Source organism: Martes martes (genome assembly GCF_963455335.1).
Source record: "Martes martes genome assembly, chromosome: 11".
In the NCBI taxonomy this organism is placed as follows: domain Eukaryota; kingdom Metazoa; phylum Chordata; class Mammalia; order Carnivora; family Mustelidae; genus Martes; species Martes martes.
The window spans coordinates 1,025,822-1,046,991 of NC_137899.1; the positions used below are offsets into that span (position 1 = coordinate 1,025,822).

General features: G+C 65.6%; 2 protein-coding genes across 12 annotated transcripts in view; one reads left to right on the forward strand and one right to left on the reverse strand.

Annotated features, from left to right (window-relative positions):
• The first annotated feature begins 3,694 nt into the window (after positions 1-3,694).
• YKT6 (YKT6 v-SNARE homolog) lies at positions 3,695-13,349 on the forward strand. The gene is made up of 7 exons (XM_080818143.1): positions 3,695-4,031; positions 6,272-6,354; positions 7,882-7,982; positions 8,820-8,924; positions 9,186-9,251; positions 11,108-11,209; positions 11,748-13,349. Exons 1-7 carry the CDS (start codon positions 3,928-3,930, stop codon positions 11,781-11,783), a joined length of 597 nt encoding a protein of 198 aa, XP_080674269.1. The 5' UTR covers positions 3,695-3,927; the 3' UTR covers positions 11,784-13,349.
• A 1,702-nt stretch (positions 13,350-15,051) lies between these two features.
• CAMK2B (calcium/calmodulin dependent protein kinase II beta) overlaps positions 15,052-21,170 on the reverse strand; it is a 78,482-nt gene continuing 72,363 nt past the window's right edge. For all 11 annotated transcript variants that reach the window (XM_080818133.1, XM_080818130.1, XM_080818138.1 and 8 more), the window contains 4 exons: positions 17,496-17,571; positions 17,281-17,375; positions 16,952-17,186; positions 15,052-16,766 (listed from right to left, as the gene is read on the reverse strand). In XM_080818133.1, coding sequence (XP_080674259.1) covers positions 16,954-17,186; positions 17,281-17,375; positions 17,496-17,571 — 404 coding nt within the window. In that variant the 3' untranslated portion in view covers positions 15,052-16,766; positions 16,952-16,953. The remainder of the gene's footprint in view (positions 16,767-16,951; positions 17,187-17,280; positions 17,376-17,495; positions 17,572-21,170) is intronic.

Consider the following 21,170-nt stretch of genomic DNA (forward strand, 5'->3'; position numbering starts at 1 on the left):
CAGAGCTTCTGAGAAGCCCCTACAAGGGAGGCGGTTCTGAGGCGTCTTTTCCAGCAGACTCACATGCCTCTGGTCTTCCCTGGCCGTAGTCCCTTCCTGGCCAGTGCCGGCCTCCAGGAGAAACTTCTTGTAGTATGCCCCCTCCTCTCCTGCTCCGACATCTCCTGTTCCGTCCCGGCTGGTGGTGGCCTGGGGAATCTGTGGGGAGGGTTGTGGTAGTGAGCAGTGCTCCTGGGGGCCATGGCTGGCTTCTAGCATCGAGTCTGTGCTCCTTAGGCTGCGGAAGTACTAAGAAGGTGACCAGGAGGACACATTCTCTGCCCTCTTCGGGTCCCCAGCTGTGCCTAAGAACCAAGCTGCCGTCAGCAGGAGAGAAGCATGCAAGTTCTACTCAAGCTTTTACAGGTGCACATGAGCCTTCACAAGAGAATGAAGACCCAGAGACATGACGAGAGCAGGAACGATGGCAAATACTCTGGTGACAAAGAAACAGTGAAGAGCCGATGTGACAGAGGGTTGGGGCAGGGAGAGGACGTTGCTGGGAGTCATTGCAGGATGGGCTTGTTTGCAAGGATTTCTTTCGGCCTCATTCATCTCTGGTGGCAAGAACGTCTTCCTCCTGCTACCCAGAGTGCGCCTTTCATGTGAGGGTTTGATGTGCTGCTCTGAAGGGACAAAAAGAGGGTCAGAGCGGGCTTCTCGCCTCTGCTGTGTGTTGTGTGCCCCTGGCTCAAAGCAGTCGGTTTGTCTAATCAGCACATGTAGGAGGGAAGGCCCTGGGGCTCCTTGGGAGGCCTGGTCACGTCTGTGGTCCCTGGTAGGGCTCCTGTCCTGGGTAGGCTGCTGAGGTCCACGTAACAATCACAGTGAAAACAGCCCTGCTGTCCTCGCCTTGGCTGACTGGACTAGGCGGTAGGGAGGCCAAGGCCATGGCATGGCCGGGTTCTCCCCAGGAAGCCCCGGCATGCCCCGCAGCTGCTTTTTTCCAGCTCTGAGGGGGTTCTGCTGTGCAGCTCAAAACGGGTCCCTTTATGAGCTGAGCAAGGCCTTGAAGCTGGGTGGGCACCTGCCTGCCCACCACGGGTGAACTCGAAGAGCTGGGCCACGTGTCGTGATGTGACAGCATGGCTCAGGGTCAGCTTGCAAGGGAGCTCTTCCTCTAGGACCTGGTGCACGAGGGAGAATCTGGACTTCAGAGAGCTTGGCCACCCCCAGTCCCATGGGTGCCGCACGCATAACATCAGTGCCTCCTGCCTGCGGTCTTTCCCATACGCACCTCTTAAGTCTTACAGAACAGTACGAACCGCTCCTGGATACCTGCGCCCCGACTCCTTCGGTTAATCGTGTGCGCGCTACGCTTTGCATTACATCATACCCACATCCGAATCCTGCAAAGGCGAGGTGAAAACATGATGTCCCTTTACCCCTAACTGCTTGTGTGGATTTCCCAGAAACCAAGAATTCTCTTACATAACCACAACACAGTGATCAAAGCCAGGAAATTACAGGACAGACAATAGTATTTTCCACTCTGCAGACCTCGCTCAGCCTGTCTGATCTCTGCTCCCTGCAGGATGCCTGATGCCTGATGCCTTCAACCTGCAATGATCTCGCCTCTTTGTCCTAAATGATACCAACGCAGGGAATCATCATGGCTTTTACTTGCTAAACATATACTAAGACTAGTGTTTGGAATATAGCGTCTTACCATTCCAGCAACACACTGGGGGAACAGGTTATGTTTCCAGTTTTGCAGGTGAAAGAGAGAGAGGTCAGTGCTTTGTTCATGTTTGTGGTCTGGAGGCTTGCAGCGGGCCTGGGGCTGCATCCCAGCTGGGTGATGGCCGCGTGGTGGAGTCAGAGGTGGGTGTACTTCTCAGAAAGAGGGACAACGAGGCTGGGGGGTTTGCAACCATAGACCGACGGGGGTGGGCAGGCCCAGGCCAGAGAGGATGGGAGAGCCTCTGGGAGTGGAGCTGTGCTGTGTTACGTGTTATGGTGTGGACTCGCAATGTCTTTGACCTGAACCTACTTCTGTGTCTCTAAGATGATGATACAATCCTCCTGTCTTCTGTGAGGGCTGAATGAGGTAGCACATGGGGAGTGCTTGGGATAAGGCCAGTGGTAAGGTATCCACTAGTACGCGACAAGTGAACACATTCTTTTTAAAAGATTTTATTTATTTATTTGACAGAGATCACAAGCAGCCAGAGAGGCAGGCAGAGACAGAGGGGGAAGCAGGCTCCCCGCCGAGCAGAGAGCCCGACGCGGGGCTCGATCCCAGGACCCTCAGACCAGGACCTGAGCCGGAGGCAGAGGCTTAACCCACGGAGCCCCGCAGGCGCCCCGACAAGTGAACACATTTAAATCTATTCTGAGCAAGAACTGTCCTCCCTGTCCCTTTGAACAATGTTCAGTGGCAAAGGAGAGAAGGGGGTCTGGGATTTTCTCCAGCAACGGCTGTCGCCCGCCCCCTACAGGACAGCAGTGTCCCCACAGCGTCGGGTGAGCCGGTGTCTGTGGGCGACCGGCCTGGCGGTGGCCGGTGTCTGTGCTTCATGTTTTCACCCGAGCAGGGGGATGTGGAAAAGTCCTCTCCGCACTCGGCCCTCGAAAAGCCCCAGGGAAGAGGGCCGGTGAGGGCGGGCGGCGGGGCCTTCCTTCGGACTTGGGAGCATTTTTCTCCGAACCCCTGCTCGTCCGGGCACGTTTGCCCGTGACCGGAGACGTGCTTGGTCGCCGCACGGGGAACGCGGTGCTCCCGGCATCTGGGGGGTGTGAGGCCCGAGGCGCGCTCCACCCCTCCTGGGACGGCCCCGAACACTCGGGAGCCGCCCGCCACCATCGCACCGGAGCGCGACCCGAGTGCTGTGCGGGGCGGTGCCGCGGCTCCCCGCAGGCGCCGGCCCTTCCCCGGCTCCGACCCGGCTGCTTCCCGCGGGAGGGCGCGCAAGCCTCTGCCGCCTCCGAGGGCCGAGGTCCCTCGGTGTGGCCGGGCAGACGGCCGTCCCGTAACGCCGTTCCGTACACACGAAGTGGGCGGGACGTGGAGCTCCTGCGGGACGTGCCCCGTTCGTCCCCGGCCACCGGCCACCGGCCACGGGGTATTTCAACGTCCCCGGGCGAACGAGGCCTCAAGTCCCCGCGCACCCGGCGGCTCCCGGAGCGCGGCGCGGACCCTCCGCCTTCGGTGCTGCCGCGCTCGTGCCGCGGCCGCCTCCGTCCGTACCTGCACGGGCAGTGGCCGGCCCGGGAAGCCCCCGCAGGCCGGGCCGAGGGGTCCTGGGTGCACGGGGACGGCCCCCACCGGGGCAGCGGGGAGAGCCGGCGAGGGCGAGCGGCCTTCACGTCCCTGCAAGAGCCTGCAGCGGGGGCGTCCCTGCGCTTCGCTGGGGGGGGGGGCGCGGCTCACGAAGGACAGGCCGGCCCCGTGACTCCGCCCTCCCGGGGGCTCCCCGAGCGCCGGCCTGCGGTGCGGCTCTGCGCGTTCCCGGGAGCTGCCCGCCCGGGGCGGCTCCGCGCAGTCCCGGAGGGAGGGGGGAGGGTGAGGAGGGGAGGACTCGGGACCCTCCAAGAGGGAGGGGAGGACCTGGTGGGGACGGCCGGGGCCGCGGGAGGGAGGGGCGGCCCCAGCCACGGCAGGGGGCGGGGCCGGGCGCACGCACACGCGCCGCGGCGTCTTGGCCCCGCCCCGCCCGCCGCCTTCGTGTTTCCGGCCGCTCCTTTCTGCATCCGGGGCACGAAAAAACCCTCCGTTGGCTCTTGGGCGGTGCCTCGGCCGGAACCGGAAGTCGGCCTCGAGCCAGGCGGGGAACCCGGCGTCCGACCCGTCAGCAGCCTGCGGTGGTCCCCAGGGGCGGCGGCCGCGCTGCTCCCTGCGAGGCGGTCCCGCGGGCGGGCGGGCGGGCGGCCCGAGGGCGCGGCACCATGAAGCTGTACAGCCTCAGCGTCCTGTACAAAGGCGAGCCCAAGGTGGTGCTGCTCAAAGCCGCGTACGACGTGTCCTCCTTCAGCTTCTTCCAGAAGTCCAGGTGGGTGGGCCCGGGCGGCGAGGCCCGGCGCCTGTGGGAGGCCCGCGGGGTGGGGGCGGGCCCCGGGGGCGGCGGTGGCCCCCGGGGGCGGGGGTGGCCCCGGGGGGCGGGGGAGCGTCGGGGTGGTCGGGGGGGGGCCCGGCGGCAGGCGGCGGCGGGCGGGGGGCGGCGGGGGCTCGCCCTCCCGCCCTGGAGCGCTGCGACGGCTTCCTGCTCGGTGTGCGGAGCCGACCTGCGGGGAAGCCTCGTCCTTCGGCCCGAGAAAGGCTTACGCTGTTCTGGACGGCGTTTTCGTGCCCGGTGTCTCCCACGTTCCCGTCGGACAACCCCGGGGGCTTGGAGGGAAGCGCGGACCGCCCAGGTTCGTCCGCGGCGGTGGTGAGCTGCAGGGGGCGGCCCGGGAACGTGTGTTGTCAACCTGCGCCTTCTTCCCCGAGGTTCTAACCGGGCGTCCTCGGGCCGCGCCCTGACGGCCAGTTTATGTCCGCTGATGGGGTTTACCCCGCAGCTGGGTCGGAGGGGTTGGCGCGCCCCGTTTTATGGGGGAAGTCGTGCGGCCGCGAGAGATTATACCACAGCCGGCCCGGATGCAGACCCCGACTCCCGTGCTTTTCCCGGCTGAGCTCTGGCGGTGCGAGGGGCCGCGTGCTGAAGGTTTGCAGGCGCGGGACCTGCGGGCTTGCAGGAAGCTGTGTTCGAGGAAGGCCGCGGGCGCTGGGCCTGCTGCGGGGAGGGGCGGGGCGCCTCGGCGCCGCCCGGGAAGGACCCCGCTCCGGGACGTTGCCCTCTGGCTCCGTTCTCTTGTAGCTATTTTTGTCGGAGAGAGGAGAGAAAGGGGGATGCAGGGAGCCCGACGCGCGGCTCCATCCCAGGCCCCGGGATCATGACCTGAGCCGAAGGCAGACGCGTCCCCCACGGGGCCCTCCAGGCGCCCCTGGGCAGCAGTTCTTGATCAGTGCCGTGCTGGCGGGGGGGAAAACCGTTTCTGTTGTCGTTCCGGGGACACGTTTGGTTCTTTGGGAGCTTCAGGAGACGGTCTCTTGCAGATGCTCCGCTTTCTCTCCCACGCCCTCTGCTCCGTTCTGGCTGTTCTTCTGGGCTGTCTGTGTATCCCGAAGGTGCTCAGCAGTTGCAGCGTGAGACCTTCGCCTCACTGCTCAGGGATACCCCTGCCAGCTCGAGAGGACCGGCGCGCTGGGAACCTGGTCGTTGCCCCCACTGGCGCCTCTTAAAGCAGCAGCGGTCAAGGCTTCTCGCCTCCATTCTACCTGCCTCGTGGCGGCCAGACCCTGAGCTCCAAACCTGCAGATGGGTCCCCAGCTTTTCTCGCCCCTGTTTGCAAGCTCCTGCCACGGACGGAAGCTTCCGTCCCCATGTCTAGGCGCGGCTGTGCCGCGGGCTCCGCCTCTGCTCGGTTTTACTGCAGGGCCGGCCTCACCTGGAGGCTTTCTGTCCGTGGGGTCAGTTTGAGCACATCACGCTCTCGGGGTGACGCTGGGCCCCAGTTGCTGTGCTAAGTGCTGTGCGTCCTTCGCCGCAAACCTGGGTTTTGTGAGTGGGGCGTGGGGCAGGGCGTGGGGCAGGGCGTGCAGGTCCCACAGCTCCCGGCCAGGAGGAACACTCCGCGGCTGCAGGTCTTCTCTCTGCAGTGAGGGGGGCTGCCACAGTCTTGAGAGCCCCCGTTCCTCCGGTCGAGCTGTGGTCACCTGTGACCCTTCCATTCTGGCCGTGTCTCTGCTGGGCCCACGAGTGTCTTTTTCTTTCTCAGCCTCTGCACAAGTCACTTCCTCTTCCTCCTTGGCCGAGCAGTGGCCTCTCAGCGTCCCGGGGACGGGGTGCCAGGATGAGCCAGCGTGCCCGCGGCTGTGCTCCGTGCTGTAGCCCGCTCTCACGGTGGACGTGTGTCACACCGCAGTGTCGCGTGCGCGGGGGCCGTCACTGGTTGTGCGCGCTGGTTTCTGCTTCTCCCTGCTCTGGCCACAGCGTTACCTCGAGTAAAGCCTATAGAAATCCCCGTGGGGCTCGAAGTGGGTTGTCCCGGTCAGCGAGGCAGCAGACAGGTGTGGCTTGAAGAGCTGTGAGGGTTTGTGACTAAATGGTGTCTCTTGTGAGTCCCTGAGGTCGGGAGGGAAAGGAATGAGACCCAGAAGCAGTGGTCCCTTGGTGTCTGTGCTCAGAGGTCATCTTCCGTGCTGCTGGGGACGGGGACGGGAAGAGGTAACGCGTGTTCTGTCCCTTAGCGTTCAGGAATTCATGACCTTCACGAGTCAGCTGATCGTGGAGCGCTCGGCGAAAGGCAGCAGAGCTTCCGTCAAAGAACAAGGTAAGAGGACACGCTGCCTCGTGCCTGCACCGCGCCTGTCCCTTCCCGCCTCGGGCAGCCCGGGGCCCCCTCACAGGCGCGCCCCACGCCGGGGCTGCCAGGACGGCGCTCCTCTGCGGGCCTCCTGCTCCGGCTGGCGCGCTCCCGCGGAGCCGGCGGCGGCCTCCCTGCGCTCTTCTCCTTCCGCCTGTGGCGGGCGCTTTGCAAACAAGGCTTCCCCACGGTCGCGCTGGGAGTGCGTCCTGTGCTCCCCAAGTTTCAGACCAGGAGCCCAGAAACTCGTTGTGTTCCTCTTGGCCGTCGTTCATGTCTTCACAATAGAGGTTTCCTGTAGGAATCGTGAGGCTTTTCTTGGAGAAGCGTGGGTGACACAGACAACTCGAGAAGGGCAGCTGTGTCACGTAGATCGTGGGAAGCGCACTCTGCAGAGACCAGCTGGGGCCATGGCCCTGGAGCCCACATGTCAGTGATGAGATGCCTGTTACACCCCAGGGGGAGCGGGGGTCCCCTGTGCGTGCTCTGTGCTGCCTCCCTGTCCAGCCCAGGAGATGGGACCGTGAACACAGAAGTGTAGTGGGTCACTCCGGGCGGGTCTGCCTCCCTGGCGGCTGGCTGAGAGCCGTGTCCTCCAGCATGGGCCCGGCCTCTCCGGTCTGGGGGCGTGCGCTCCCACAGCACGCTGGCCCCTTGCTTACTGGAGATGTAGGCAGAGCCCAGAGAGCGGCCACGGCGCCAGTCTTGTCCTCCTCGGCCCTGCCCTCATGTACCGCTGCCCTCCTCCAGCTCCAGAGCTCACGGCCTCTCCCTCTCCTCTCTGTTCTCCTTGGTTGGCAGCAGGCTGTTCTGTGCGAGCGTTGTCAGCACGGGAAGGTTCTCCTTTGTCAGCTGTGACCCTTACTTTCTTCTTCCCCTGGGGGTGTAGTTGGCTGTGTCCTGTTTGGAGTCTTTTGAAAGTGAGAAAAATTAATACCAGGGATGGGACCTGTTTCCCGAAGTGCTTGTACAGACAGAACCTTCAGATAATTTGATGATCTCAGGCCAGCAGGGCCGGGTTTTTTGTAGATGGACCTTTTGTCCTCTCTTCTTGCGTCTCCTTTCCCTCCCTTCCTTCTCTAGCCCATCACAGGAGCAGACCTGATGCCCCAAGAGGTGATTTCTTGATGTGGGGCTGCTCTCGGGACTTTTAAGCAGCCGGAGGCGGCTGGTCTTACCCAGGGTCTCCAGCTCGGGAGCAGGCCAGGGCTGGGGCTCCGGCATGTAGCGGAGAGGCACCGGGGACTGCCTCCCCTGGGTTGCCTTCTGCGCCCGCGGCGGCTCCTTTCAAGCCTGCTCGGCCTGCCCGGCCTCTGGACATCTGCTTGTCCTAAGGTGGCGTTGGGCCGTGCCGGTGCCCGTGCTCCCTCCTGTGCTGTTCTCTGCGAGCCTGACTGAGCCACCAGGCAAGGGCTCAGCATTGTGACGCTTTCATGATTGGTGAAGACGTCCAAAGCCCTCACGTCACTCTACGTCCGTCTGACTTTTCCTTAGAATACCTGTGCCACGTCTACGTGCGAAACGACAGTCTCGCGGGAGTGGTCATCGCTGACAGCGAGTATCCGTCCCGGGTGGCCTTTACCTTGCTGGAGAAGGTGAGTTTGCGTGTGGCCGGGCTGGCCTGGGATGGGCAACGGTGGATGGTGCCCGAGATAGAAGGGACGGAGTCATGTGTCCAGGATCAACCCATTTTCGGTATTTCTTCTTGCTCTAAACCAAGAGCTGGTCCGGCGTCCCTTCCCGGTGTCCTTTTCTGGCGCTGGTTTCTGCCTGTGTCTGGGCTCATGGCCCCGGAGGCACCGCGAACCGGCCCCTCTACAGCAGCGCTGCAGTCTCCTTCTGGGGTGGGGTCTGAGGTCGGCCGTGGCTGCACCTTCAGCCCTGGCCACTGCTCTGGCCGCTCTAAGGACCGCTGCCTTCCCCACTGACGACTGCGTTTCCTCCCAGCCACGGTCAACTCTGCACTCTGTCCTGTGCCCACCCTGGGCTGCTCCTTTCCCCCACGTGGGTGCCGCCCCACCATGGGGCGCAGCGTTGTAGTGCTCGTCAGAAATATCTCAAGGATGTTGGCCGCTGGGCTTCGGCCTCCCTGAGCACCGATACATTCACCAGCATGTGAGATGTGCTGATTGCTTAAGTCCGAAGGATCTAGCTCCCTTTTCAAAGAGCTGCCTTGGAAGATGAGAGGGCAGGGACTTTTCCTCTTAGAACTGCGGAACCTGGTAGAAGGGAAAGTCTGTAGGTTAATATTCCGATGCTCTTGTCTTCTTCCCGATGAGATCGGGGTGAGGTGGGGTACACCTTGTTTCTAATTGCCAGAAGTCTTCAAACCTTGAGCCTCGATTTGCCCTCGGCCGTGAGCTGTTCTCCTCCTCTCTCGGGCTCTCTGTTCAGGTCCATGTGGCTATGGGATGGGCTCCTTTGTCGTGCAGGTACTGGACGAATTCTCCAAGCACGTGGACAGGATAGAGTGGCCAGTCGGATCCCCTGCTAGCATCCGCTACACGGCCCTGGATGACTACCTGAGTCGGTACCAGGTAGGTGGGCAGAAGCTTCCAGGAGCAGGCCTGCAGGTTGTGGCTCTGGGCGATCTCCCCGCGGCCTTGGTGTTGGCGTCCCTGTGAAACACACAGGGACCCACCCTGAGACCTGGACCCCAGGCTCACGCGGGCTTTCCCTTCTCTGGGGTATGTGTGCACAGCCTGCGTTTTGTGAACTTGGCAAACTGTCTCGCTCCCCGGTTTGAGCTTTGTGTCCAGGTGGTCATTCTACTCCTGATGTTTCTGGCTCTTCCCTAGAACCCGCGAGAAGCTGACCCCATGACTAAAGTGCAGGCCGAGCTGGATGAGACCAAGATCATTCTGGTAAGTGGGGGCGGGGGCGAGCACCCCCTGGAGCCGAGTGAGGGGAGCTGCCCGGCGCGCAGTCCAGGCTTGGGGCTTTGGGGGCGTCCTCATGCAGATGCTTTGCTGGAAGGGGTGGTTGCCCGCCTCTCCCCGAGTGTCTCAGGCCACCCTGAGTCTGTGCTGCCTGCACCCATCTGGGTTCAACACCGCCGTTGTCCGAGGACCCCAGCCGAGACCTGCTGTGGCCCCGATGCCTCCCTGCTGCAACGGTCTCCGTTCAGCGGCTCCCTGCCCCCGCCGCCCCCCGCCGTTTGTCTCCAAGCCCAGCAGGCGCCTCCTTGCAGGGTGGGGCCTGTGGGGGCAGGAAAAGCCGCCTGTGTTCACTAAACACAGACCTGGGGTCCTCAGGCCCGGTCAGAAGGGCAGGAAGGCCGCGTCTTGCCTGTGCTCTGCTCGGCTACAGCTGCTGCTTCAGCTGCTTCTCTCTCTCCGTCTCCTCTTCCTCCTCCCCCTCCCTCTCCGTCTACACCCCCTCCGGCTCCCCCCTCCGGCCCCCCCCATCTCTCCCCTTCCCCTCCCTCCCCGGCTCCCCCTCTCCTTCTCCCTCCCTCCCCTTCTTCCCCTGTCTCCCCCTGTCTCCCCTTCTCTCTCCGTCTCCTCATTTTTCTTCTCTCCCTGTCTCTCTCTCCGTCTCTCTCTCCATCGTCGTCTTTTCTGTTTCTTCTTCCCCTCCCCCGCCCCTGTAACTTCAAGCTCTCTTTGGCACTCGCTGTGTCTGTTCTCGCCTTGAGTTTGGTCCTGTGGCCTCTGCCTCAGTCCTTGCCCCTGGCTTCCCGCCTGGCACCAGTGTGTCCGGACAGTGGCCGCTGATCGGTGGCTCTTCTGGTTACCATCCCCCAGTAGCCCTCAGGAAGGCTCTGGAGTCAGGTGCACACTCCCTGGCACAGCCCCATGGCCTTAGGGCCTCTCTTTCCTGCATGGCGCCCATGCCGGGGCCCCACGTGCAGCCCTCCCGGACGCCACTGCATGGTCATGACCGGCGCACACGTCTCCCTGACGGGCGTGTGAGCCCTCGGGACTGGGCGCTTGTCCTTACCCACCCCGCTCCCGGCATGTGGGACACCCGTGCCCAGGCCCCAGCACAGGCGCCCAGGAACCCCTGCCGGCTCTGGCCCCGGCCCCGGGACGTGCTCAGCGCTGCCTCCTGGGGCCAGATGCGGGCCTGGTCGGGACCCAGGAAGCTGTGTGCTGCAGACACTGTGCACTGAATGACACGGTTTGGGGACTTCGGATCGGGAGTGAGGTGTGAGCGTGTTGAGGTGTCTCCGTGTCGCCTCACGGGCTTCTCTGCGTCCTCGCTGAGCCGCAGCCCTGGGCGCCCCTCGGCTGCTCCTCCTCTCCGAGCGGGGACAGCAGGTGTGGCACGGCCCCGTGTGTCCGCAGAAACGGGCTTGCTGGTGCTGCCCTGTCCGTGCGTGTTTCCATCTGGTTCGCCTCTTGTGCCGGCAGCCCACGTCGTGGGACTCTGTGTAGACGGGGCTGGTTTCGCGCCTTCCTCGGGGCCCGTTCCTGTCCGCCTCCCTAGGTTTGCGCTCCTGGCTCTGAGGATGCCCGGCGGCCTCGCGGGCCCTTCGTGCAGCGGGGGGGGGCGGCGTGGTCGGCGGGAGTCCGCGTGTGGAAACGTGGCCGTGAGCGCGGTGCTCTGAGCCTGTGCTGGGTCCCCGGGACGGGCTCTGGGTCCCGCTGGTCGGGGACGCTCCTGACGCTCAGGTAGCGGGAGGAGCCCACGGGGGAAGCGCTTCCCGCGGCCGAGCCTGGGGGGCTCGCGTCTGCCTGCTGTGCCAACGGCGGGGCGCCCGCCTGTTTGTGTCCAGCACAACACCATGGAGTCTCTGCTGGAGCGAGGGGAGCGGCTGGACGACTTGGTGTCCAAGTCCGAGGTGCTGGGAACGCAGTCCAAAGCCTTCTACAAGACAGTGAGTGCTGGCCCTGCGCGTGCTCGCTGCCGCGTGCGCCCCCCGCAGGACGCTCGGTGGCGCGGGGGGGGGGGGGGGGGGGCGGGGGGGGGGGCGGGGCGGGCCCGCAGTAGCGCGTCCTCTCTAGGGCGCCACGGGAGCGGGCGCGGGCAGAGGCCTGTCCCCACCGCTCCTGCTGCCCGCTGAGCAGTGGGGCCTCCCACAGTGGCCCTTGTGCCTCTGTTTCCCTGGGACAGAAGTGGTTCGCTGGCGCGGACCGCAGTAGGGCTGTGCGTGCGCCGGGGCTTTCCTGGGAGCCTGGGAGGGAGGCGGCCGGTGGGGCTCAGGGATCCGCGGACCTGCTCTCTCGAAGCATTCTGTCGATGCGCGCGGGGGGGCAGATGGTGCTGGGGGACCCCGGGTGACGCAGAGTCAGATGCTCCATCTGCCGGGGGTTCTCCCAGTCCCCCCAGCCCACTCCGCGGCCCCTGCCTCCTGGGGTACCCCCCCGCCCCGTGGGTCACATCCGCCTCTGCAGCCCCGGTGTGTTTCTGTCCAGGCTCGGAAACAGAATTCGTGCTGCGCGATCATGTGACGGCAGCCCGCGGAGGCCCCCGTGCCCAGCCGGCCTGGCCATTCGCGTCGGAACCGCAGTCCTTGGAGAAGCAGAGCCACCGTGGAGAGACCCGCGTGGGGACACAGTTTCACTTGGGAGCTCCTGGCAGGAACTGAGGGATCGTGGAAGGGCCTGGGGCTTGGGAACATTCAAATTTACATGTCCGGTGATTTTTGAAAAGCTCGTTTGAGGCCCCCGATGGCGTGTTCTTGGGCCAGATGAAACCATAAATTCGAATGACTTACATAGACGCTGCAGGGCTTGTCTCTAACCCGGGAAAGCGACCAGGGCGAGGCCCGGGGGGGAGGTCGGAGCCAGCCTTGTGGGTCCTCAGCCCGCCTGGGGGCTGTGTTTGTGCGCTGTGTTCACACTGCAGTAAAGCCGGGGTCGCCCCGGCTGCAGGGCTGAAGGGGCAGGGCAGCCCTGAGGGCTAGGGCTGAGCAGGCCAAGACTGGCGCTGGGAGGAGCCCGGCCTCACGGACTCTGAGACTCCTCTGCCCTGGGGCTGGGCGGGCTGCTTGCTGAGGGCGCTGCCCACCCCCACGTCACACGGAGAGGCCTGCGGGCGGTGGGGCAGGGGCGTCTGCCCCGACTCACAGCTTAGCCTCGCCCGCCCAGGTCCCAGGCGCCGGTATGGCCTCTCTCCACCCTTGTTCACCCGCCTGTCTGGCAGCGAGACCATCGTCGTGACCACCTGGGGCCCCCGTGCCTTAGCAAGTGGCCTTTGCTGTGGCCACTGTTCCTAGCCACCAAAGCCAGGTACCAGCCATTCCAAGGACTCCCAGTGCCCCACGTGTGGCCTGACCCCCAGCCTGGCCCCCACAGGAGCACTGCTAAGAGCCCCCCCCCCCCCCGGACAGTGGCACAAGCCCCAGCCCTGAGCCCGTCCTCGGGCCCCACTGCCATGTTCCAGATCGCCTCCCCGCGTCCTGCAACGCTTCCTGGGGAGTGAGCTCGAGGTTTGCCCTGGGACCTGGTCCCCACAGGGTCCCATCCTCTGGGGTCCTTCCCTGAGCATGCTGGTTCTTGGCCTACCCGAGAGGTCCCGCTGCCTCTGCACGAAGTGCCAGGCCCAGAATTGCCTTATTTGGACCGTAAGGTGACATCTACGTGCTTCTGAGGACCCCGACCCCCCACCCCGACAGGTTTACGCACTGGTTATCGTCCTGCTCTGGGCCCTGTGCTGGTCAAAGGAGTTAACTCGGCCAGCCCTGAAGGTAACCCGCCCGAGGTACCCCCTGGGGTGCACAGACCCAGCCTGCTCACTGGTGCCCACGGGGCTGTGACCTCCCCTTAGGAAGGACGGCAGTGTCTGACTCCCCCCACTTGCGAGGCAGCCGGGGAGAAGCTGGTGCGGAGGCATGCGGCTGCAGGGAGGGCCGTGGGGAGGGTGGCGCAGGCTCACGCCCGAGCTGGCATTTCCCCAGCTCCTGTTGTGGTCTCGTGTGGAAGCATTTGGCAAAGGGTGTGTTTTAATAACTGTCGCCTGCCTTCTCTGTTCTATTTGAAAGGTTCTTATCTGGATAAAGTTGTCTTTTGAAATTCCGTAATAGTTTTCTGGTTTGTTCGAGCCTCAGGGACCCCTCCCTGTGTGCAGCTGCGGGGTGCAGGGCATCCTGGTGCAGCGCCTGGGTCCCGCCCCCAGACCTTTCTAGCAGGAGCCGGGGGAGGGAGCCCTGGAGCAGGGGAACCAGCGTGGGGAGCTACGCCACAGCAGCCTGGGCCACACAGATGGAAACTCCTTGGGAGCGAGGGGGCAGCCCTGTGGGCTTGGAGGTGTCGCGTGCCTCCTGGAGTGCGTGCAGGCCGAGGAGTCTCCAGTCCCATCCCGGTTTAGGGGACGAGCGAGCCGGCTGATCGTAAGAAGGTCTGAAGGCTTCACCTGTTCCACTGCTGGCCCCGGGCCTTGCTTTCAGCCTTATTTGTGCCCTTGGAAGTAAGAAGCAGGCTTGGGGCTTCTGGCTGGACCAAGGACTGAGGGCACCAGTTTTTCCTGCCTGGAGGAGTCTCCTCCTGGAGTTTTCGGAGCTTCGCTCAAAGCTGGTGCCGTTTAACAGTGACAGGCCGCAGCCTGTCTCGCCGCCCGGCTCCGGCGCGGTGACTGCTCACCCAGCCAGCGTGCGGCTCCCACCCCACCCCGGCGGGGCTCAGGATCCTTGAGGGGGGTGGGCAGGGCCGTGCTGCGCGCCCGCGGGGAGGCCTGGCCTGGATAGCCGCCTCGGATTACAGCTGATAGGCGAGCGCAGCCCTAGATACTGTGCCGGCCCCGCGCCGCCGCTCGCTCGGGCGCCGCGCTCCACATTCTCTGCGCCAGCTCCCGGCTCCGCTGTGCCTCCTGGCACAGCCCGCCCTCCCGAGCGCACCCGCGGGGCGCCAAGAAGCCATAGCCGAGGGCTCCTGTCCTGGTGACCCCTGGGGCACGCCTCGCACCAGAAGCCACCTACACACGCGAGTTGGGAGCGTTCGGTCGCGAGGCGCACAGTGCCGTCCTAGGAAAGCACGAGGCCGGAGGCACGGACAAGCACCGGCAGGGCCCCGGGAGCCAGTGTCGGGGGGAGGCCGCCCGCCTTCGTGCGAGGGCTGCAGGCAGCCGTGCGGTCAGAGGGCCTTCGGCCGAGACAGCCCTGTGGTCACGAGAGGTGCGTTTAGGCGGTCCTGGGGCAACGCGGTCCCGCAGCCGCGAGCTCAGTGCTAAGTCAGCTGGCACAGGCCAGCGGTGGCCCCAGGTGGCCTAGTGTCCCCACGCTGCAGGGGTGTGGTGGGCAGCTGCTGAGGGACAGGCCAGGGGCGTGCATGACAGGAAGAGCAGGGACCGGATCCCGGGGAAGGGGAAGGAAGGAAGGCTCTTGCTCTCCTCCGTCCCCCAGATTTCTGCCGTGCGACTCCCAGCAGCCACCACCCTCCCGCGCTGCACAGCACCGTGACGTCCGAGCTGGCCCGTGCGCCGATGGTCTGCACGGCCCGGCCACACGCGTGTGGAGTGGACGCACAGAGATGCTGGAGGCTGGGTCCCGGCTGCTCCCACACAGAACCGCCGTCTGGCCTCCCCCTGAGAGGCCACCGAAGAGTCAGGGGCTTCGGGGCGTCCAGGGCCCAAAGAGGGGGCGGGCGGCGGTGGGGGCGGCGGTGGCCTGCGGTGGCAGAGGGGCGGTGCAGTGGGGGAGCGGGCTGGGCTGGGGCTTGGAGGGGCCCCGGTGTAGAACCCCAAGCTGCACGTGAAGCTGTTTGTCCTGTTTTTCTTTTATTTGCAGTTTCCCGAGACAGAACAAAATAATGATTTTTTACACTTACAAGGCTCAGAAAGAAAAGACAATGGAACTCAGCAAAAAGAGAGAAGGGGGGGCCGGCCAGCACTGCGGGCAGCTGGCCCTCCGCAGAGCGGCCACACCGCCGACATCTAGCTAGAAGAGCAGGTGTGGCCTGCCCGAGAGGGGTCATGCAAAAGAACTATCCCCCGGAAAAAATCCCCAATTATCCCAGACAGGCAGCTCCGTGGAGATAACAGGTGAGGGGAGGAGGGGAGGAGGCCCCCGGAGGTGAGGGTGGCCAGGCCACACGCTGTCCACGGTGAGCCCTGCCGCTGCCCGCGGCCCAGGGAGCCTGGCGGATGTTTACCCTGTGTCCATGGGTGGGGACAGCTGTCCTGAGCACAGCCGTGGACGGGCAGGTGAGTGTCCATTCGGAGTGTCTGCTGAGGGACAGTCCCCTTGGAGACCAGCGTCCTGTGTCCTGTTCCCCACTCTGTGCCCCTCCCGTGGCTTGATTTGTGGGGGAAGATAAAGAAAATCCTTGTTGAAACTGTGAATGAAGGGGCAGGTGGTGGAGTGGCAGAGTCCGCAGCTCGGCGATCACGGCCCCTGACCAGCCCACCTGGCCGGCTGCCCTGGGCACGCTCTGCTGCCGTCGGACCCGGTGCCCACCGGCTCGCAGGTGCACATTGCGATGGGCCCAGCCCGTCTTCTCCTCATCCCGGGGTCCCTGTCACCCCCGCCCCCCCCGGCCACACACGGCAGCCTGGAGAGGCCTACTGGGGGGTCCACTGCACCTTGCCCCTCAAGCCCAGGGTAGCCCTCCCTCCCTCGGCTCCGAGCCTAGACTCCGAAAGCGCACTGTTCGCAAACACCTGCCGCGCCCGCCCCGGCCTGGGAGCGCGGGGTGCCACGCGCCGCCTTCTGACCCCTCTCCTCCTCCTACCTCTGGACCAAGCCCAGAGCCCCTCTGTGGCCGCACCGGCTGGGGAGGGAGGTGGGTGGAGGGGAGCCACCCCGAACAGGAGGAAGGTGCTGTGGGAACCCAAGGGTTCCCCTCCCAACCGGGCTGCCGCCAACAGCATCCTCTCGGCCAGACCCTGCCAGTTGGGAGGTCTGTACCTCCCCGGCCCTGGAGGGACCAGAGCGGGAGCCCCGGGCCCACGGGGGCTTCTCAGATGGCTCATCGGGCCCCCGGGGGCCGGCCCGGCCTCTGCACTGCTCATCCATGCTGGGGGCGTGAGAGGAAGGGAGGGGAACAGCCGTGCTCGGGTCCCCTTGGCCCCAGGTGGCCGACACTCCTGACGGCAGCCATGCACGGCGGGGGCCGGGGGGGGTAATGCAGACCTAACAAACACCGTTCCTCGGCCCGGCCCCTGCGGACAGGTCACTGCCCCACCGGTCCCCGAGGGGCCAGGAGTGGACAGACACGTGGAGCGTGGGGGGGGGGTGCCCGGCGGTTCAAGGCCCCACAGATGCCAGTGGTTTGTACAGCTTTTGCCTTTTTTTCTCCTGTTTCATCCACATCAATTTTTTTTTTTTTTTGGTGGTGGTTGTCATCTTGTTGTTAAAAAGAAATCACATCCAGTCTTGGTTTTCTGCAGACACAGGCACCAGGGGAGGAACGAGGCAGACACAAACATGCGACAGGCAGGCCGCGGGGGGGCGGCCGGGCTCCAAACACTGAGTCTGTCCCACGAAGCCGGCCACAGCTCTGAAAGGTGGGGAGGGGGAGGGTCAAGGGGGAGGGCGGCGGGCGGGGGGGGCATCAGCTCTCGTCTGTCCCCACCCAGGGAGGAGGGCGAGGGCAGGGATGGGGTGCCGCCCGCCTACGGTGCGGGGGCGGCTCTGCCCGGCGTCCCCCGCGCACCCCGGGACAGGGCCCGAGCCGGCACCCACCTTCACTGCAGCGGCGCCACGGGCGCGCCCGAGCAGTGGAAGTGCACGTTCTGCCACTTGCCGTCGCGGCGGTGCCACACGCGCGTCTCCTCGGACTGGCTGGTGCGGGGCCGGCCCTGCCCGTCGATGTACTGCGTCAGGCGGATGTAGGCGATGCACGCGGCGTCCTCCCCGATGACGTGCACGTGCGGGTTCAGGATGGTCGTGTGGATGGGTTTGCTGTTCTTGGCCAGCACTGTGGGCAGAGGCGGGGGCTTGCCGGGCGCCCGGAGGTCCGGCGGCCCCGCGCTGCTGTCGGGGCGCCCCCCACGCCCCGCCCCGGCACTCACGGTTCTCGAAGTAGAATCTGTGGAAATCCATCCCTTCGACCAAGTTGCCCAGCGCTTCAGGCTCGAACGAGGTCAGGCCTGGGTCGCAGATTTTCCTGGGGGGCAGACCCGGGTGAGGAGAGGCCCCTGCCTCCGCCTGCCCCTCCCTCCATCGCAGGGAAGCCCCCACGGCCCGCCCCAGGCCCCCCGGGACCCAGCCCAGATGCCCCGCTCACGCGTAGGCCTCGAAGTCCCCGTTGTTGACCGCCTCGATGAGCTGCTCGGTGATCTTGATGACCTCCTGCTTCCGTGCTGTGGGGACACAGCCGCCCGGTGACTGAGGACCACCCCGGGGGGCCCTGCAGAGGGCCTAGGGCACAGCATCCCCAGCCCCCACACGCCTCTCCTCCCCAGGAGGGACCCTCACCCGATCGGTCCGGCTCACATGGCTCCTTCCAAGGTCACCCACAGCCCCCACGGTCCCAAGTCCCCGGAGCCCTGTCTGTCTTACATAGAAGGTCTCCATGTGATACAAACACCACGTCTGGAGAATGCGGAAAGGGGAAGCAAAGCCCGCCGTGACTGTGGCCCCCAGTCCCTCCGGCCGTGTCCCCCGGGACTGGCCCTCCTGGCCTCTGCCCACCTAGACTCGGCTCCCAAGCCCCTGCCGCATCCAGCCCCTCTCCAGGAACACCTGGTAAGGGCCGGCTGTGAAGCGGGGAGGGACCGGGGTCTACCGGGCGAAGGCAGAGCAGAGCAGGGAACGGGGCCGGGGGACCGAGGGAGACACGGAGTCTGTGGGTCTCTCCCTGGAAGCCCCCAGCCAGCCAGCCGGCCGCCCGCCTGCTGGGGTCTCTACCCGTGCGCAGTGCAGCGCTCGCGCGCCAGCCCCCCTCCGTGCTCCCCGCCCCCGGCATCACCAGCCCACCTAGCACCCTCCGTCCCGGGGCTTTGGGCTTCTGCCCACTTGGCCTCCGCACTGGAACAGGCTTGGCCCCAGGGTGCTGACCCGGGGTCCCCGTTCTCTCTTTAACCACAACTTGTTTCAGAGAATGACGCAGCCGCACCCACTGCGGACTCAAACCTGGATCACTTTCACGGCCGCGGAGACGCTCGTAGAAATAAACCAGACGGAGCTGTGAGTGCCCGTGTGCCCCTGAATCTCGGGCTTCACTCCCCCTCCCCAGAGGAGGACTGCCCTCAGGTGGGTGCTTAACCGCCTCCGTGAGGACATGTACACCCCAAGTACGCACACACGTCGAGTGTGCGCTCACACGGCTCCCAGGGACCTCGGAACGGCAGCGCTCCCCACAGTGAGCCTCAGACCCAGCCGGTGTGGGATCCCTGCCAGGTCACTGCGCTTCCCTGGCTCCCCAGCGGCTCTCTGTCTCTGCCATGGGCATCTTTCTGCACTCCGGCCACCGGCACCCCTGGGAACAGCACCCCCGCGCGCTGATGCGTGGGCTCCAGTCCCAGAGCACACACGGCAGGGTGTCCAGAGGGTGACTCCGCATTTGGAAGCATGTGTCCGCCGCCCTGGCATGGGGCTGCCCGGGCTCCTCCCCGCCGCCAGCACCCTTGGCTGCCTGCGTGCCCCCTCCCACCAATGCCCACCTCAACGGTGGGCACTGCGCGGTGCGCGTGGGCCCAGGCGGGCCTTGTGTGCCGCACGGGGTCTGGAGAGTACGGGCAGCAGGAGCTCCGTGACACCCAGGGGCTTGGGTGCACGTGTGCGCTGGTGTCACGGGGGAGGGCAGGTGCCTGTTTGCACGTGGAGAATCCTGTGTGAACGGACCTGAGAGCTTCTCCCGTCTCGGAGACGCCTCCCCTCTGGACCCAGCTGTGTTTGTGCAAAGGCCCCTTCCCCTTTCTCACCCAGCTCTGTCTGGACCGTGCCAGGGTCTGGGCTCCAGGCTGTCTCGCGCAAGCCCAGACCCCACTGTCTGGTCAGCCCTGGAAGCTAGTCCCCAGCACGGTGGGTTGCAGGCTCCGGGGACCCCACGTCCGCCCGTATCCACCGGCAGAGCTCTGTCCCTGCACCCACCACACTCTACTCTCGGGCTTGGGACCCACAGCAGGATGTCGTCGGACGTTTTGGGTCCCTCTGCATCCCCAGTGTGTGACCTCCCGGCAGCCTGCCCACCCCCTGCCCTCTGCCTGAGCATTTCTGCTTTGGGGACGCTCACCCACTCTCCCAGGTCCCTGTCACCACTGCAGTCCAGCTTTCCCTGGGGACCCCAAGCCAGGCACCCCCTGTTCACGCGGGGGAGGGCAGCGCCTGTGTGTCCAACACCCAACACCGGTTGGCCCCCTTTTCCACATCAGCACCCCATGGGAGCCCTCAGCCAACAACCCTGTGACCGGAATGCACTGACGCGTCCCCCGTCTCATGTCCCGTGCATCCCATACTGTGGTAAGTCACCCCAGTCCTGCCCTTAGTCAAGTCGTGTGGCGTTGTTTCTAAGCCAATTGTAAGACAAAACGAGAGCAGAAGCTCAACAGGAGGGATTGGGGTCACAGCACACATCGCCGAGTCTGCAGTTTGGGACCTGGTGTCACCGACCTGCGGACAAGCAGGGGGAGGTCGGAGCAGGGCTGCTGCCCAGATCCACCCCTGCCCGGCGTGGTAGCCCTTCCTCCCCCAGGGGCACACCGTGTGGGGGGCTCCCCGGGAGGTGAAGCCGCGGGCTGTGACCTGCCATCTGCTCCCCCCGCCCCCCCCCAGCCCGGGCAGCTCCGCGGACTGAGCAGAGGCGTGTGGGCAAGGGTCTGGCGTGGGAAGGGTCCCAGTGGTGGACCGGAGCCCCTACACTCCCTCTCTTGGGACAAGCTAACAGGCTGGGAAAGGGTCTGGCGGGACCCCGGCGGCCCCAGGCTGGCCCTAATCCATGTCCCTTGGCAGCTGCAGGGGCACCAGGAGCCCACAGCCCCCGCAGGCAGCAGCAGATCGGGTGTAATCCCTGATTATGGGGAGCACCGCCTGGGCCCGTGGGCACCGACCCCATTTACACATGAAGACAGCCGGCGGGCACGTAACCCTGGCCCCAGAGGTGGAGACGGGGGCGCCCCGGCTCTGACACCCACGACCGCGGGTCTAGAGAGCCGAGCCCCCTTTTGGGGCTGACTCCACGCATCCTTCCCGGCAGAGCCCCTGCTCTCGAAGGGGCTGCGGTGCTGGGGACTTGGTGGGGGGCATGTGCCGGGGCAAGGACGCCGTCCCCCGGGGGCCTCGGCTCCCTGGGGCTCCCCGCTCCCCGCCACTCCTGGCCCCCCAGCACCCCTCCCTTCGGTCCTGCTCAGGCCCCTCCTGTGGTCCTCACCTCCACAGCGTAGTTCAGGGCAGACCCCCAAGGTCAGCCCGGGATGCAGAGCTCACGGTGTGCCCTGTCCTCAGGGCCCCCGACCTGGCCCGTGATGCAGACTGAGGGCAGCTCACAGTCCCGGGGGGGGGGGCTGCCCGCCTCAGGACACCCGGGGCACTCAGGACACTAGGGGCACCTCTCCACGTCCCAGCCTCAGCTTCCTCATCTGTGAAGCCGGGGCCAAGAGGGGCCCGGGAGACGGGCACACGGAGGCCGCCAACCCCTCCCCAGGCTCCGTGTGCACCCTCCCCCTCACCACCAGACTCCCCCACCACCCTGGCCCTGTGACCAGCCTCCGTCCCCGGGCCAAGCCGGCCCGGACACCCGCACCTGGCCTCGCCCGTCTGGCAGAGTACAGAGCACATCTGCGGGGGGCCACTGCTATCCGGAGGCCGCCCCGTGCCCTCCTGGCCATTGGGGTGGGCTCAGCTTCCTCGCAGCCCCTGTGCCCACCCCACCCCCCGTTGCCGAGCTCTGCTCCCCGTTCCCCCTGCCCAGGCCCCCAGGCCCCGCACTCACCCAGCCACTCCCCAGCCATGCCCAGCCCCT